The sequence below is a fragment of the Electrophorus electricus genome, chromosome 9 (assembly GCF_041902795.1).
Source record: "Electrophorus electricus isolate QZ-2024a chromosome 9, ASM4190279v1, whole genome shotgun sequence".
Lineage (NCBI taxonomy): Eukaryota > Metazoa > Chordata > Actinopteri > Gymnotiformes > Gymnotidae > Electrophorus > Electrophorus electricus.
Genome location: NC_137505.1, coordinates 6,500,001 through 6,514,596, shown reverse-complemented (window position 1 = coordinate 6,514,596; position 14,596 = coordinate 6,500,001). Strand labels below are relative to the sequence as shown.

General features: G+C 50.0%; 1 protein-coding gene across 9 annotated transcripts in view; it reads right to left on the bottom strand.

Moving 5' to 3' along the window:
• Positions 1 to 1,412: 1,412 nt before the first annotated feature.
• Positions 1,413 to 14,596, bottom strand: part of nck2a (NCK adaptor protein 2a) — a 32,258-nt gene continuing 19,074 nt past the window's right edge. For 7 of the 9 annotated variants that reach the window (XM_035522970.2, XM_035522966.2, XM_035522965.2 and 4 more), the window contains 3 exons: positions 8,695 to 8,966; positions 3,426 to 4,192; positions 1,413 to 3,129 (listed from right to left, as the gene is read on the bottom strand). In XM_035522970.2, coding sequence (XP_035378863.2) covers positions 2,935 to 3,129; positions 3,426 to 4,192; positions 8,695 to 8,920 — 1,188 coding nt within the window. In that variant the 5' untranslated portion in view covers positions 8,921 to 8,966 and the 3' untranslated portion in view covers positions 1,413 to 2,934. The remainder of the gene's footprint in view (positions 3,130 to 3,425; positions 4,193 to 8,694; positions 8,967 to 14,596) is intronic. The other 2 variants (XM_035522973.2, XM_081720574.1) reach the window with 1 other exon arrangement.

Sequence of the window (14,596 nt, the reverse complement as noted above, 5' to 3'; positions counted from 1 at the left end):
AGAGAAAACAGCACATGCACATGATCATATGAAGCCTTCTGCACTATGCCAATAAGAAACATTAAGACTTTCTTCTGGCTAATATGGACAGAGGCACCTTAGAGGGGGGACTTCTGTGACTGACCAGAGCCCTAAAACATTACTAGAACGTAAAGGTTTTTTGTTTTTGTTTGGGGTTTTTTTCCATTGGCGCACAATGTCATGTCTTTTGCTGGTCCGCTAATCCCCTGGTTGTGGCCCTGAATATGGATATAACATGCAAGGCAAGAAAACAAACTTTTTTCCCTCACCAGAACTACTAATTGATCTGCTGTATAACGTATTCGGGTCATGGCTTTTGTGGGTAAGCATAATGTTTAAAAAAAAAAAAAAGCAACATATTGGCGGCTCTGAGCCGACTGCGCTCAAACGGGTGCGTTTACACAGCGGCGCGGATTCCGGTGTCGCATCCTTTTTTCCTCACTTCTCGTGAGATGAGCAGTCGAACGGTGCAGGAATCAGAAGTCTCGGGAACGAACCGGAGAGGGAGAAAACCGTGAACCGACTTGGAGCACCAAAAGCTGTATGAAGCAAGCTTGCTTCACACCACGAGTTACAGGACCTGTGTATAGGAACCTCACCTTCCCTCGCATTATTGGAATAAAGAATTGTGACACTCATTTACATATCTCCGACATCCTGTCAGTTTAGCCCCGCCCACTCACTCCGGCACACTCTTGCTGAGCGCTTTTTGAATGAGGCGCAACACACAGGCCAGCCAATCAGAACGGAGCTCATTAAATCACTTATGAGTAACTGCAGTGTACCAAACTGTAGTAAAGTACAGTCTCCAGAGAAACAGTATATTATATTCAGTTAATATAATATAGTTAATATTTCACTATAATGTACATGCAGCAGTTTGTTTGCTGGTGATGTTCCAGACAGACATAAGCTGCACCCAGAACCCGACATGAACTGGTGGGAAAGTTCTGCAGTTTGAGAAAGGGGCTGCACTCCTTTTGTGCTTTTTCTGTGTTACCGTTGTGACTTTTATTTTTGCGTTGACATTATTCTCCTCTGAAACACTTTTGATCGAGTCCCTCGGTCATTTTCCCCTCATTCCCAGTCCACACAATGTGATCTCCCCCATCTTTCGCGTTTACTTTACTATTTAATATGTCATCTGGTGCACGTTGAGCCTGGGACGCGAAAATACCAAGCGCCCCACGCGCTCTTCGCCCGTGCGCGCGCGCGCTCATTTGCAGCCTACAGTGTGTCCCCACCCGCGTGCATGTAGATCAGTAATACTCTCTTCATTCTGTACTGTATGTCTAGAATGCAGTACATTTACAAACCAGAACTGCAGTCAGAAAGGGTGAACAAAAACAGTTGATAAAGAGTTAAGTAAAAATTTCAACAAAGCCATTCACTGTTATTCTGAAAAACTTTTATTGAACAAAAGTATTTTAATTCTCACCACACTGTCCCTAGTACAGTACCATAATGCTGGATCTAAATGATTCATATATGATTAATCTTTATCTTCATATATCTACATATCTACACACACACACACACACACACACACACGTGTGTGTGTAGATATATATAGAGATATATATACAGTGGAATTAAATAACAATGCTCAATAACATTCAAACAAAGCTGAGAGTCCCTTGATCAACACTAATTGGTAAACAGCTATGGCAAAAATTAAGAGGAAAAACAATGTTTTGTGTTTTTGTGTGTATTATTACTCTTACATTAGTGTTCACAATCAGCTAGGCATGAGTGTTACTTGGGGAAGATTTGCATGTGTCCATGTGCACACTGCAAGACACTGAGCATAGCAGTGGGGAAACAGGTGCCACATGTGACTGAAGAGATGCTCGTTCAGACTCTCTGGTTGGGCAGCGCGCGCGCGCACACACACACACACACACACACACACACACACACACACACACACACACACACACACACACACACACACACACACACACAGGTATCACTCGACCTCCTGCAGAGCACCGGCAGTCGATGGGTGGGACCTCTTTCGTAATGCACCCTGAACCTGAAGATACCCTGAAGAGTCCCGCTGAGCTGGGCACAGTAAGACCCGGAACAGCGAGTAGGCCGGGCCCACAGCTTCAGTGGTGGACCTCGGCAGTTGGGGTCAGCTTCAGGGCTGAAGCAGTCCCAGCAGGGGTGGAGGGGGAGAGAGGGAAAGAGAGAGAGGAAATGGCAAGCGCAAGAGAGAAAGTGCACAGTTTAGTTACAGTGTTAGAAGTGACGGGGCCGCGTCCGGTTAGCTTTCAGCGGCTGGATTCTGAAGGCCACAGTGGAGGCTGTATGAGAGGTAGCCAGTACACTGGCCCGTTGGCTGGGGGGGTGGACACAGTCCGCCTGCACACTGGCCCTTGGGGGGGGGGGGGGGGGGGGGAACACTGGCTCTCTGAGGGGGACGCACAGTCCGAGTTGCAGTGAGAGGGGACGCAGCCTCGGACTAACGCTACCTGATCAGAGTCCGAGTCCGATTGGCAGAGGGGCTGCCAATCAGAGACAAAGAGCACAGTAATGGTGTTCACTTAGTGAAGGTGGCAGCAGACCGTGTGTGTTACTGGGACCTCCACGGAGGCTGGAATTCACTTGTTTTTATATATATAAAAAGATAGCCAACAGCCATATGGACATTTCAGCTTAAAAGAACATCAGGTTGCTACCTGACAGCCTGGCTAGGATGGTGGTGGTGGGTGGGTGGGGCGTGACAGACATAAAAAAAAACTACAGAAAATCCTCTTTGCTCAGTAGGGGATCCCGTCTGAAGCCCCGAGGCTTGGGAGACGTCCAAGAAGGTGATAGCGTGGGAGCAGAGGGCGGACACAGAGATCAGGAAAGGACAGAGAGCGCAGCAGGAAGAGGCAGAGAGTCCAGCAGGGGGAGCCAGGGAGCTCAAGCCAGGGGCTTGACCAGGTAGAGTTTGTCGCCCTGCTCGCTGGTGAAGATGGGAGCCTTCTTGTAGTGCTCCACCAGCTCCTCCATGCTGCCAAAGCGCCGCTGGCCGATACAGTAGACGCCGTCCTGCAGTTGGACCTTGAAATGCTTGTTCTTCCCCACGGCCTTCAGAGACACGGAGAAGTCACTGGGCTTGTGGGGGCGAGACAGACGCGGAGAGAGGAAGCCAAGTAGTGAGAGACAGCATTTATAAAGTCTCACCACAAGGGGGCGAGAGTAACCAAAGTTTTACATGCCGGCTTTTCTAAGGTCACACATCGAGCTGCACGTGGGCACTTTTTAAAAATATATACAACTTTATTTTTCAATTAACTCAGATAAACAAATACTGAACAAATAAATACGCACTTATTTGAGAAATAAGAAGCCCTAGTGGCATGAGACTTGGTCTCCGTGTCGTGGATTAAACAGGAAGTCTCTCGCCTTACCGATGACTCACTGTCTCGTATCAGGAAGTCGCCCTCTGTCCCTTGCTCATTAAGTGCGCACTCCGCTTGGTGCCGTGTCACACCGCCGTAGTACCAATCCTTCCCGGCAAACTTGCCGGTCCGCGAGGGCTCGAGGTGGCTGGTGCGTGGCGTCCCGGGGCCGGAGGTGGGGCCTCTGCCGACTGACCCGTCGCTAAGCACCGCCACGTAGTTCTTGGGCACCAGGCCCACGACGCCCCGGCTGTTCCGACACCTCCACCACTCGGGGTCGTTCTCGGGCTTCTCCAGCACCTCCATGGTCTCGCCCTTCTCGAAGTTCAGCTCCTCGTCGGTGACGGAGCTGAAGGGATACAGAGTCTGGACCGTGTGGATCACCCCGCCCGCCGCCCGCCCGTTCGCCGCCGGCCCCGCCCCAAGTGGGCGGAGTCCGCCCGGCGGCTCGCCGTAGCCCCCGTCCTCGTAGCCGGTCTCCTCGCGCACGTAATTGGAGGGGAACCAGCCGACGCGCCCAGCGTGACTGCCCCTCCACCAGCCGTCGCTGCATTTCTCCATGACGACCACGCGGTCGCCCTTGGCGAGGCTGAGCTCATCCTCCCGCTCGGCCGCGTAAGAGAATTTCACCAGCGCAGGGACGTTCAGGTCGTAGATCCGCTCGGCTCCGCCCACGCCACTCATTCCCGCGCTCCCGTTGGATGGATACTCGGCTTCCATGCTCGGCGTGGGGGAGGCGTCGCGCACGCTCGGCTTCCTTTTCGTTCTCCCGAGTCCTGAGAGAAACACAGATGGGACACACACAGTTAAGTACAACTCTGGGAGAGACTACACCCGGGACACAGAAGCGTCCAGTTTCTTTAATCCAGCAGTGGACCAAATCCCTCTACTTCATTAGACACCTTTCCTCAACAGTCCCAGAGCACGATTAAAACTAATAAGGGGAAGAACAAGAACTCTAACAAAGCAGGTAAAGGGTTAAACCCACACCGGAGGAGAGCGGAAATGATCAGAGACACGGGGCTCTATAAACAAGCAGCACACACACACACACACCATGCGCAACACACAACGTAAATCACTGGAAAGAAACACGTCTGTTGTTGAAGAGGCGCCCGTGTCTATTTAAATCCTAGTAAATGGGACAGATAAATTGATTCATGCTAAGTAGGACACAACAGCCTCCACAGGTGGCAGTAATAAAGTCTCGGGATGGTGCGGTGCGATGGGCCTCCCAGCCAGCAGGGGGCAGAATGGCGGAGCTGGCCATCTCACGGCAGCCAGGAAAGAGGCAGGAGGTGGATGCCGGCGCGTCAGAGGGTGTGGTCCGACGAGATCCTGTGTGGTGGCCAGTGACCCCGTGGTACAGAAGATACGAAGATGCCAGAACTCAGAACTCTTGCAGAGCTAGCAGGAGTATCCTGGAGTGTCGTTAAACGCCAGTACATTTTAAAAATCAGAGGCATCAGCCAGAGAATGAGAGAAGCTATGTACAAAGCAAATCAAGTCATTTTACACGAGACAGAGATGGAACGCATATGGCTGTGCACGAGACGCAGCAACACCAACACACACACACGCACAATCATCCCCTTACCAGCACATTCACACACACACACACACACACACACAATCATCCCCTTACCAGCACATTCACACACACACACACACACACACACACACACACACGCACAATCATCCCCTTACCAGCACATTCACACACACACACACACACAATCATCCCCTTACCAGCACATTCACACACACACACACACACACACACACACACACACACACACACACACACACAATCATCCCCTTACCAGCACATTCACACACACACACACAATCATCCCCTTACCAGCACATTCACACACACACACACACACACACACACACACACACACACACACACACACACACACACACACACACACACACACACACACACACACACGGCCCTGGCTCAGGTGATCGGCTCTCAGTCTTAAAGCAACACTGCTACTGTAGCGCGGCCAAAGACGCAGCACAAGCCGGGCAACTGAAAGGAACTGATGCTGATGAACGGAAGGTGCGAATAGTGGGCGCCCAGCGCAGAACTGGAGAATGGGTGGAAGTGGTGTGGGGGTGATGTAGCGTAGCGCCTGCTCATCTAACACTTAAGTGTAGAAGTTACGCTAACGCACACGTTCCCAAAAAAAAAAAAACAACCCCAACAACAACCTCAAAACGAAAACAGACATGGGGAGGTGGGGTGAGGGGTCGCCGAGCGGCAACGAAGGTTGCAGGTGCTGCGGGAGCCGCGTGCATGGCTGCTCTCTTACCCACATACGCTGCGTACACAGCCGTACAGTCAGGGGCAATACTAAGGGCGGCACACAGCGCTCAGCCATGGCTGTGCAGAACCTGAGGCTGTCACTCAAAGCTGTGTCCTTGAGACACATCAGGACAATCGGAATGCCAGAGGTTTTAAGATGTGAAAACAACTCCAAGAATGTGAGTGACAGTAAATGATTTAAACAAACGAACAAAAAAATTATTCAGACAAGTGTGTCTATGAATTTAAAACAAAGAGAAAATGTGTAAAATGTCATACTGATATTCTATCATAAGTGTCCTGATTTAAGCAATTTTTTACATCACATTATTAGATAAAATTACGCATGCGCACCCCACTCACACACACACACACACACACACACACACACACACACACACATCTACAGGAAGAGTTTTGTAGAGTTAACTGGAAAACAGGACAACTTGTAAGACAAAACCAGAGCACCACCGTACCGACTGACCGCTGGACAGCATTGAACTCTGACTATTACAGACTTTTCTCATGCTGACCCACGACTGGCCACACTGTACAACAGAAACTGCGAACTGATTATTAAGTTACTGAAGACCACCAACAAATTTCGGCCACATTAAGCAAAAACTTAACACCGGGTTACGTTGCTTTTCAAATCAGTGGAATCAAAATGTATTTCCATAGTGCTTTTTACAACAGATGTTGTCACAAAGCAGCTTTACCAATGTCCAAGTCCAAGCTCCCAGTGAGCAAGCCAGGGGCAACAGTGGCGAGGAAGAACTCCCTAGAGCACGAGGAAGAACCCTCGAGAAGAAGCAAGACTCAAACTTGGGGGCCATCCTCCTCTGGCAACGGTCACCACAATAATAACAATAATAATATAGATATAAGGAGCAATACAAATTGTGAAAGAAAAATAAATAACCAATAATAAAATGAAAAAAAAAGCAATTAATGTCTTCTCTGGTTTTCTAGAAGTCCTAGTGTGGTTCCGATGGTGTGTGCGTGTCCAAAACCCATCAAGCACGAGAACGTCCATCAAGGGCAACGGAGAGTAGTTGGGTGGGGTGGAGGTGTGGTGGGCTACATCAGGGGGCATCAGGGGGTGGTGGGAGGAGCCAGGGCAGCTGAGACGGCTCGAGGCTACAGCAGGGGACGTCGGGGGGAGCCGCGGCAACGTATCGGCTCAACGGGATTTGCAGGCATTTAACCTCCAGCATTTACAGGTTGTGTTTTTAATCTGCCCCCGTTAGTGACGATCAACGAGATGAACATTCTAGCACAGAACGGCGATAAATGCGCATCAGAAAGTTCGGTGAACCGGCGCCTATCGATCTGGTGGGTAATTTGAGCCTTGAACTTGGTTAATTGCTCTCAGGGAGGCTCTCGGTGTGAGTGAGCGAGATGGCGTGCCGTCTCGGCGAGCTGCGTAACGAGCTCTTTCCACTCAGCCCCGTCTGAAAGCATCAGCGCCGTTTCCGCCGGGCGGTTGGCCCTCCCGCGTGCCCTCCTCTCTTCTACAGAACTATTGATCGCCACCGCGGCCCGCGCTTCAGGACTCATTAGTGAAGCCGATTAATGATCATCTGGAAGGAGAATTTAAAAAAAAACAAAACAGAAGACAACGGGGTAACGCAGGGCGGCCTCGCAGGGGCGCGAGAAGATGAAAAACATCGCTTTGTAAACCTTTAGTCCGCTGCGATTCTATACTCCATTATCCATAATCTGGAAATCTCTTTGGTCCAACACTCTCTCTATATTCACAATCTTTTTCCCCTCATCTATGAAACTTCTCAAACAATCACCGCTTTCATCAGCTCCTGCCCATGTCCTGGAAGTGCTGTTTGTAAATGTCCTGTGTACTGGACATGTTGTCTTATATGTCCAGCTATATCTTTTACTTTTAATCCTAGCACATTTGGGAAAATAACTAACAAATCCTAATCCACAGTTTTCTGGAAAGGGGAGAAACCAGAGTATGTTTTCTGTTTTCTGGCCAGACTCACAAGGAACTCGTTCTGTGGTCTGCAGGTAGCTCAGTGGTACTCCACTATTAATCAGAAGGTTGTTGGTTCATGTCCCACCACTGCCAAGTTCACACTGTTGGGCCCCTGAGCAAGACCCTTAACCCTCAATTACTGAAGCTGTACTTGTAAGTAGCTTTGGATAAAAGCGTCAGATAAATGCCATAAAGGTACATGTACATGAATGGACAGCACACATTGGTTTAGCTGGCCTGGACCCTGGCAGGGGTGTGTGGGTCAGGAACCAGCACCTGGGCCTATAAACGCAGTAATGACAACATGGGGTCATACAAGGACATTCTTCGAACTCATCGTCACTGGGCCTTGGACCTCGGGTGTTATTAATGCCAACAGGTAAATACTATTCCTCAGTGTTTTAAAAGGAAATCTGCTTAATCATTAAAAGGGCAAAAGAAAGTGTTCTTTTCTGCAGAGCCAGAAATGACCTCTGACGTCAACCATCCTCCTCTGCTACAGCCAATCCCGTTCCGCTGGCGTTTATGCTAATGGCCTACACCTGAATCTTTTCGAAAGGTGCACACTGGTTTCAGCTTCCAGGAAACAGGAATGAGTCGGAACAGTGAGAGGGTGAACACGTTTAGTGCATCAAAAGCAGGACTCGGGCAAACTGGGAGAAACCACATGGATACACAACACGCACTACTCACGTAGTTCAATATTTACATGCTGTAAACCTGAGCCTAGCAATCACATAATCCTGAACTAGCGCAGAATGAAAACTAAAGAATGACGTATGCGTAAGGGCCAGTATGTAGGCATTGTCCCAGTACAGCCTGTGGGACCTGGGAGACGCCAGACTGGGCCGAGCCCCGGACATCCCCTGCAAGTGGCTGAGCTAATGTGGGGTATGATGGCAGATTAGCATGGAATTAGGACCCACGCGGGTATGGGCGACACCCACAGAGGGACACTAGCTCACCTAATGTATCCTTCAGGTTCTTCACCAGTGAGGCTTTCTTCAGGCTGTTCTTGCGCTCGACGTAGTTGGAGGGGACGTAGCCCGTGCGGTTGGAGGCGTTGCGCACCCTCCACCAGGTCTTGGAGTCGTCCAGGAGCCACAGGCGCTCGTTCTTCCGGATGTCCAGTTCCTGGTCCTGCTGAGCGTCGTAGTCCCACTTGGCTATAACAATCACCTCCTCCGTCATCTTTCATTGAGTCTCTCTCTCTCCCTCTCTCTCTCTCTCCTGTGCACTAGAGAGAGAGAGAGAGAGAGAGAGAGAGAGAGAGAGAGAGAGAGAGAGAGAGAGAGAGAGTTAAAGACGGTGTGAGTTATATCTTCAGCAACGCTACTCTTAAAGAGAAAACGCGTTGAACTCTGGCGGAGTTGAAGGGAGATGTTGATTTGTTCTGTGATGAGTTTGTAAACGAGGCACAGTGCAGAGGACGCAGACGGCGTCGGACTTCAACCTCCTGAACGCTCTCCTCCACCTCCCGCCCGTCTCTCCAGATTCCTGCCAGAATCCCGAGATCTTTCCAGGCCTCCTAGGCTGCGCTAAGCGTTTACGGTCTGGTTTTGCCGCCGTTTAATTACATGGTTTCCTGGCGTGTTTACGTTTCAGCGTGTGTGTCCTGTGTTACTGTAAACAAACACGAGCTAAGATGACAGGCAGGTGAGCTACCTGGTCTCCTCTGTCTATGGCCACAGGGCAGAGAGACAGCAGAAAAGCCACGGAAACAAACATCAAGGCTCTGTTAATAGAAAGCAGGTTTAAATCGCTTCCAAATTAAAAAAATAAAATACATTAAAAAAAAAAAAAAAAAGACAGAACGATAAGAAAACATGTAAGCGGGAGCGGAGGAAAAGAGGACGTGTTCGCGAGCGAGACGCAAAGACGGTGAGGCAGACTGGTCTTGTGCACGTTCTTAAAGGATTAGTAATGCAATCCCTTGTTGTGTCATGAAACAGAGACCTTCACACAGGGCAGGAGAGAAATCATTAAAAAGTCTCCAGTGAGAAGTTTTCAAAATGTGCTTCTGTAGGCTAAACTGGGGGCTACAGCAGAGAACGGCAGAATCCAGCAGTTAACTGGCACGCCAGTCTCTTCAAACACAGCGTCTAGCGGGCGAGACGAGTCACCTGTGTGGGGAATACGCACAGAATCGTAATGGGGTGATTAAGTATTGATGGTGGTGCAGGCAGGCACACCCACAACCCTGCTGAGAGTCTATGGGCATCACTGCTGGCTCAGATACAAACACTGGACACGGAATGCACATGTGTGTGAGAGACAGGGTGTGTGTGTGTGTGTGTGTGTGTGTGAGAGAGAGAGACAGGGTGTGAGTGTGAGAGAGTGCACGTACGTGTGTGTGTGCGCGCGCGCGTGTACAGGAGTGTGATCTCGGGTCGGCGTCTATGTAAAAACTTGTCCGTTGGCCTTCCGTGAGACAGACGCATGACCTGGTGTGCGACCTCACGGCAGACAGCACACAGAGACTGGGGGGGTGTCAAACGTAGACGCCAACAGGAAAAGCGTCTCATGCAACACATCAGTCAGAGTGGGGAAGCCCCCCCCCCACTTTAAAACTTACAGTACTAATCCCGCCCACACAGTGACAGGGCTAATTAGGAAGAGGGACGACCTCACGGCGGGAAAATGCTCCAACACGCTCGGTTCAAAGCTCGAGTTCTCGGGTGAACAGATTCAACTCAACTCCTTTTCTAGGAAAACGAAAGGCAGTTCATAAAAATCCTTTGGTGTGGGAGAAGGGTACTCGACGCAGCGGTCCCGCGAAGCGGCACGCAAACCCCGGGAGAAACATGACAACCCAAAAAAACAACACGGTTATGCAGATGCTCGCCTACGACTGCCTCCGAGATGGCACAGACGCTCACATCTTCTCTGCCTTAACTGTTTAGAGTCATTGTAACAAAAGAAGACCCCCGTTGACCTTGAACAGATTGGGTACGCTGAACTGGGACGTTTTCCCACAGCCCAGAACTCCAGGGAGCGTTTATCGTTGGGGAAAACATCCGGCAGGCTGGAGTCCAGCTGTCTGCTCTGTGCTCGAGATCTTGGACGCGGACGCTCAGACCGTCTCCGTTCGTCCTGCCAGGTGTCTGTCCAGCACGCCATGCATTTTTCCCTGTGCGTTCCTGGAGGAGGCACTACTGGGTGCAGGACATCAGGCACAGACACGCATCAGCATCGTCTAGTGCGGATCACGGCATGAGCTATATGGAACCGTACGAAGCCGTGCCGATACTGGAAAAACAATACGCAGCCTTAGTTTGGGCTTCTGCCTTAGAAGATGTAAGCTGATATCAAAGGAGCTGTTTGATATGTGTGTGGTGTGTGTGGTGTGCGTAAATGATCAGTGGTTTCAAGGTCATTTTATGTTCAGAGGATTCATGCAGCTCTCTAGTTCACAGACCTGGAGATTACAGAACCGGCTTGGCTCGGAGAGATGCGCTCAGAGAGCCTCCAGTTCTGTGCTGAACCTGCGCGCTGCTGCTCCACTCTCGCCAGCCCCCGCCAAGGAACTGATGGCGGCTGAAATTAGTTTGGGGGTTTTTTTTGGCCACGCAGAGCAAACGGGGAAAGAAAAAAAGGAGTGAAAGCAATAAATAAATAAAGAGGGTGAAGGAAGGAAGCAAAAGAGGGACGTGAAAGTGTTTGCGAGCGGTCCTAATCCCCAGCTGGTTTGGCACGTCCCATTGGTGGGTAGAGGAGCGAGGCTCCCGATTGGCTGCCTCGGCACTTCACACGCTGCTTTCGCGCCCCCCCCCCCACTCCACACACAAAACCTCAGAAAGGATGGGGGGAGGACATGAGAGGAGAAAACCAAAGTGGAGGAAAAGGTTGAAGAACGTCCGTCGCTCGCTCTGTTCTGCTCTTTGAATTGAGCGACGATCCCGAGCGCCCCTTCCTCATTTACGCCCTAATTTCCTTCCTTCCAGATCTGCTACATCTCCATGTCCGCCAGGAGAAAACCCTAACGGGGTCAGCGCTGGGGGTTTGGGGCTCTTTTGGCCTGGTGTGAACGGGGTGGGGTAACGAGGTCAGGACCGGCACTGGAGTGCAGACGCGCGTTTCCACGTAGTCCTGGATGTGAACCAGCCCACAACTCCTCATCGTCATCCTGTGGCCTTCGCCACCTGAGCAGCGAATCAAGCACACATATACAAGCAAGTTTGAGGAAGACTTGTTTTAAGTCAGCCATACAGGGTAGAGAGAGAGAGAGAGAGAGAGAGAGATGAACTGATGTTGGAAGAACACCGGAATGTGAATTCAGGCTGCATCACATACAGCACATGAGCAAATACTCTCAACTACCAATAAAATCTCTGCGCTCAGGGTACTGCGCATCTCTGCTGTTCCCAGGACTGCACTCTTCCGGAACGAGATCTCGGATGTTGTTCCTGGGATCTGCTGGAGCCGTTCTCCCAGTTTGCATGTCACAGCCCCTAGTGCTCTGGTTACCACGGGAACCACGGTCGCCTTCACCCCCACATTTTTTCCAGCTCTGCCCTCAAGGTTTTCGTGTTCCTTGGTCCTGATGTTGAGATCACCACATCTATCACTATGGTCACTATCTTCCAACAGTATCCCAACATACAGGACTGTTGGTACGTGTGTTTATTTATTTATATATATATATACACACACACACACACACACACACACACACACACACATATATACACACACACACACACACACGCACATATATATATACACATATATATATACATATATATATATATATACATATATACATACATATACATACATACATATATAAATAAAAGAGAGCGAGAGAGATTCAACATTGTAGTGAAGTACAAGGTTTCAGAGAAACACGACATGCACGCGCACACAACCTTAAGAGCGCCATTTTTCCGTAGCAGATCTTGGCGTTTGATCCTTGATAATAAAGGTGGCTGTTATTAATGCTGGTGTTCGTTATCCCTCAGGGAGTCACGCCACGTCACTCTGACGAGGTTCGTAACAGATCTGCTCCTGCAACGCAATGCACGGGGCATCTGTTTATCTGACAAGCCCCAGTACGATTTGTGAGTGATGACCTCAAATGAATCGGGCACGCGTGAATGGACAATGTCCGAGGGCGGAGTGCTGATATCATACTGAATGTTGACGTCGTCGCCTAAACAAACAGGGAACGAGTTCTTTATCCATCCTTCATAACAGAAGTGAAGTAGAAATACAAATGCAATTAGTCACCATCTTCATCACCACCATCGTCATCACGCGTATGTCAGTATGTTTCCTTCAGTTCATTTCAAAGTTCTCGTCAGTCTTTTTCTATTTTCTTTCAAGCCATTTGCATTTCTTTCCTAATTCTGTACACAAAAATCCTCAGCTGGTCTCATCAGATCGTGGGTCACTCCACGCCCCGACTGGTCGAGCAGCATAGCGCCCAGACAACCCCACACGCTGAACGACCAACGCAACGCGTCTCGGCTTAGGGTCAGGGTCAGAGTTAAGGTTAGCAGTCTCACTGCTGGCTTAGGGTCACGCAGGGTTATGGTTAGGGTTAGGTCACACAGAGTTAGGGGTTAGGGTTAGGGGCCTGAACGCGCTGCTGTTCCCGGGGTTAGGGCACACAGGGTTAGGGGCCTGAATGCACTGCTGTTGCCGGGGTTATTCTTCCATGATGCCGAAAAACCATTACTTAAAAAAAAATCCATTACTGTCACACGAAACAGAATCTCCATTGTTAACATGGATCGTAAAGCAGCCTGTGACCCCACAGCGACCTCGGAAATCTCAAGCTTCCAACAGACTTCCAAAGCCCAAATGCCTGAGCATATCCTCTCCTCAGTAGCAACACCAACCAACCACCACCACCCCCACCCAAACCCTGAGACATACCCCCCTCAGCATCCAGGCATTCTTTGGGTGGGGGCTCCTCTCAGACAGCTGAGCAGTGTGCAGAATGAAGGCCACAGTCCAGTTCAAAGAGAAGAACGCCAAGAACAAGGACATCAATCCAGGAGCTTCCAGACGTTTCCTAAGGATCCTTAGAAACGACACCATAAACTCCGCTGGCCGAGCGTTTTTGCTGTTGTTTTTGTTCTGGTGGGAAACACTGGTTTCTTATCTACAGGTGAGTAAAAGATGAGTAAAAAGATGACCACAGTTACTTGTATGTATGACCAACATAAACGGGAAAGACCAACAATCCTCGGGTGACATTCACGGTCGCCAGGATACAAGTGGAATGTCGTGTCTGATGGGATAAATGCTCTTCTGCCCCATCCCCCCCTCGAATGGCCAGGGAATGTGGGAGTGTCCGCACGCACAGGGAACAGCCTCGGCTCCTCCAGGAATTTCTCGAGCTCTCACCATGCTGCTGGACAGACGGAATCACGTCAGCAGTCAGTTACTCAAACACGCGTCTCAGTCAGGAGTGGTGCAGCTCTCTGATAGGGCTTTAAATTCTAATCATGCAAATGAGAGCATTAGTTATTCATAATTAGCTATTCTCCTAACCAGCCATGCTGTGTACACATGCAGGCTCTTCAGCTCACCAACACCCAGTTTGGCTTTACGCCCCCCGGTCAGAAACCAAAGACCCCCCCCCCCCACACACACACACACACACACGCTCCTCTAGAACAACCGGAAAGCCTTTTGTCACCTTTAACAGGCGCACACTGATTAACAGAAGGTCCTTTTCCACAGTTAACAACGCGACTCTTTCAATTACGGAAGGAAACCTTCTCCCTAACCACAATCCATCGCTCCTTTCCTTCAATCAGGGGCACTGATAGGAGTACAAATGTGGCAACTACGTCCAACGACCACAAACACCCTCAGACATCCCCTCCTGTGGTGGTCAGTGCCCTTTCTGTTTGC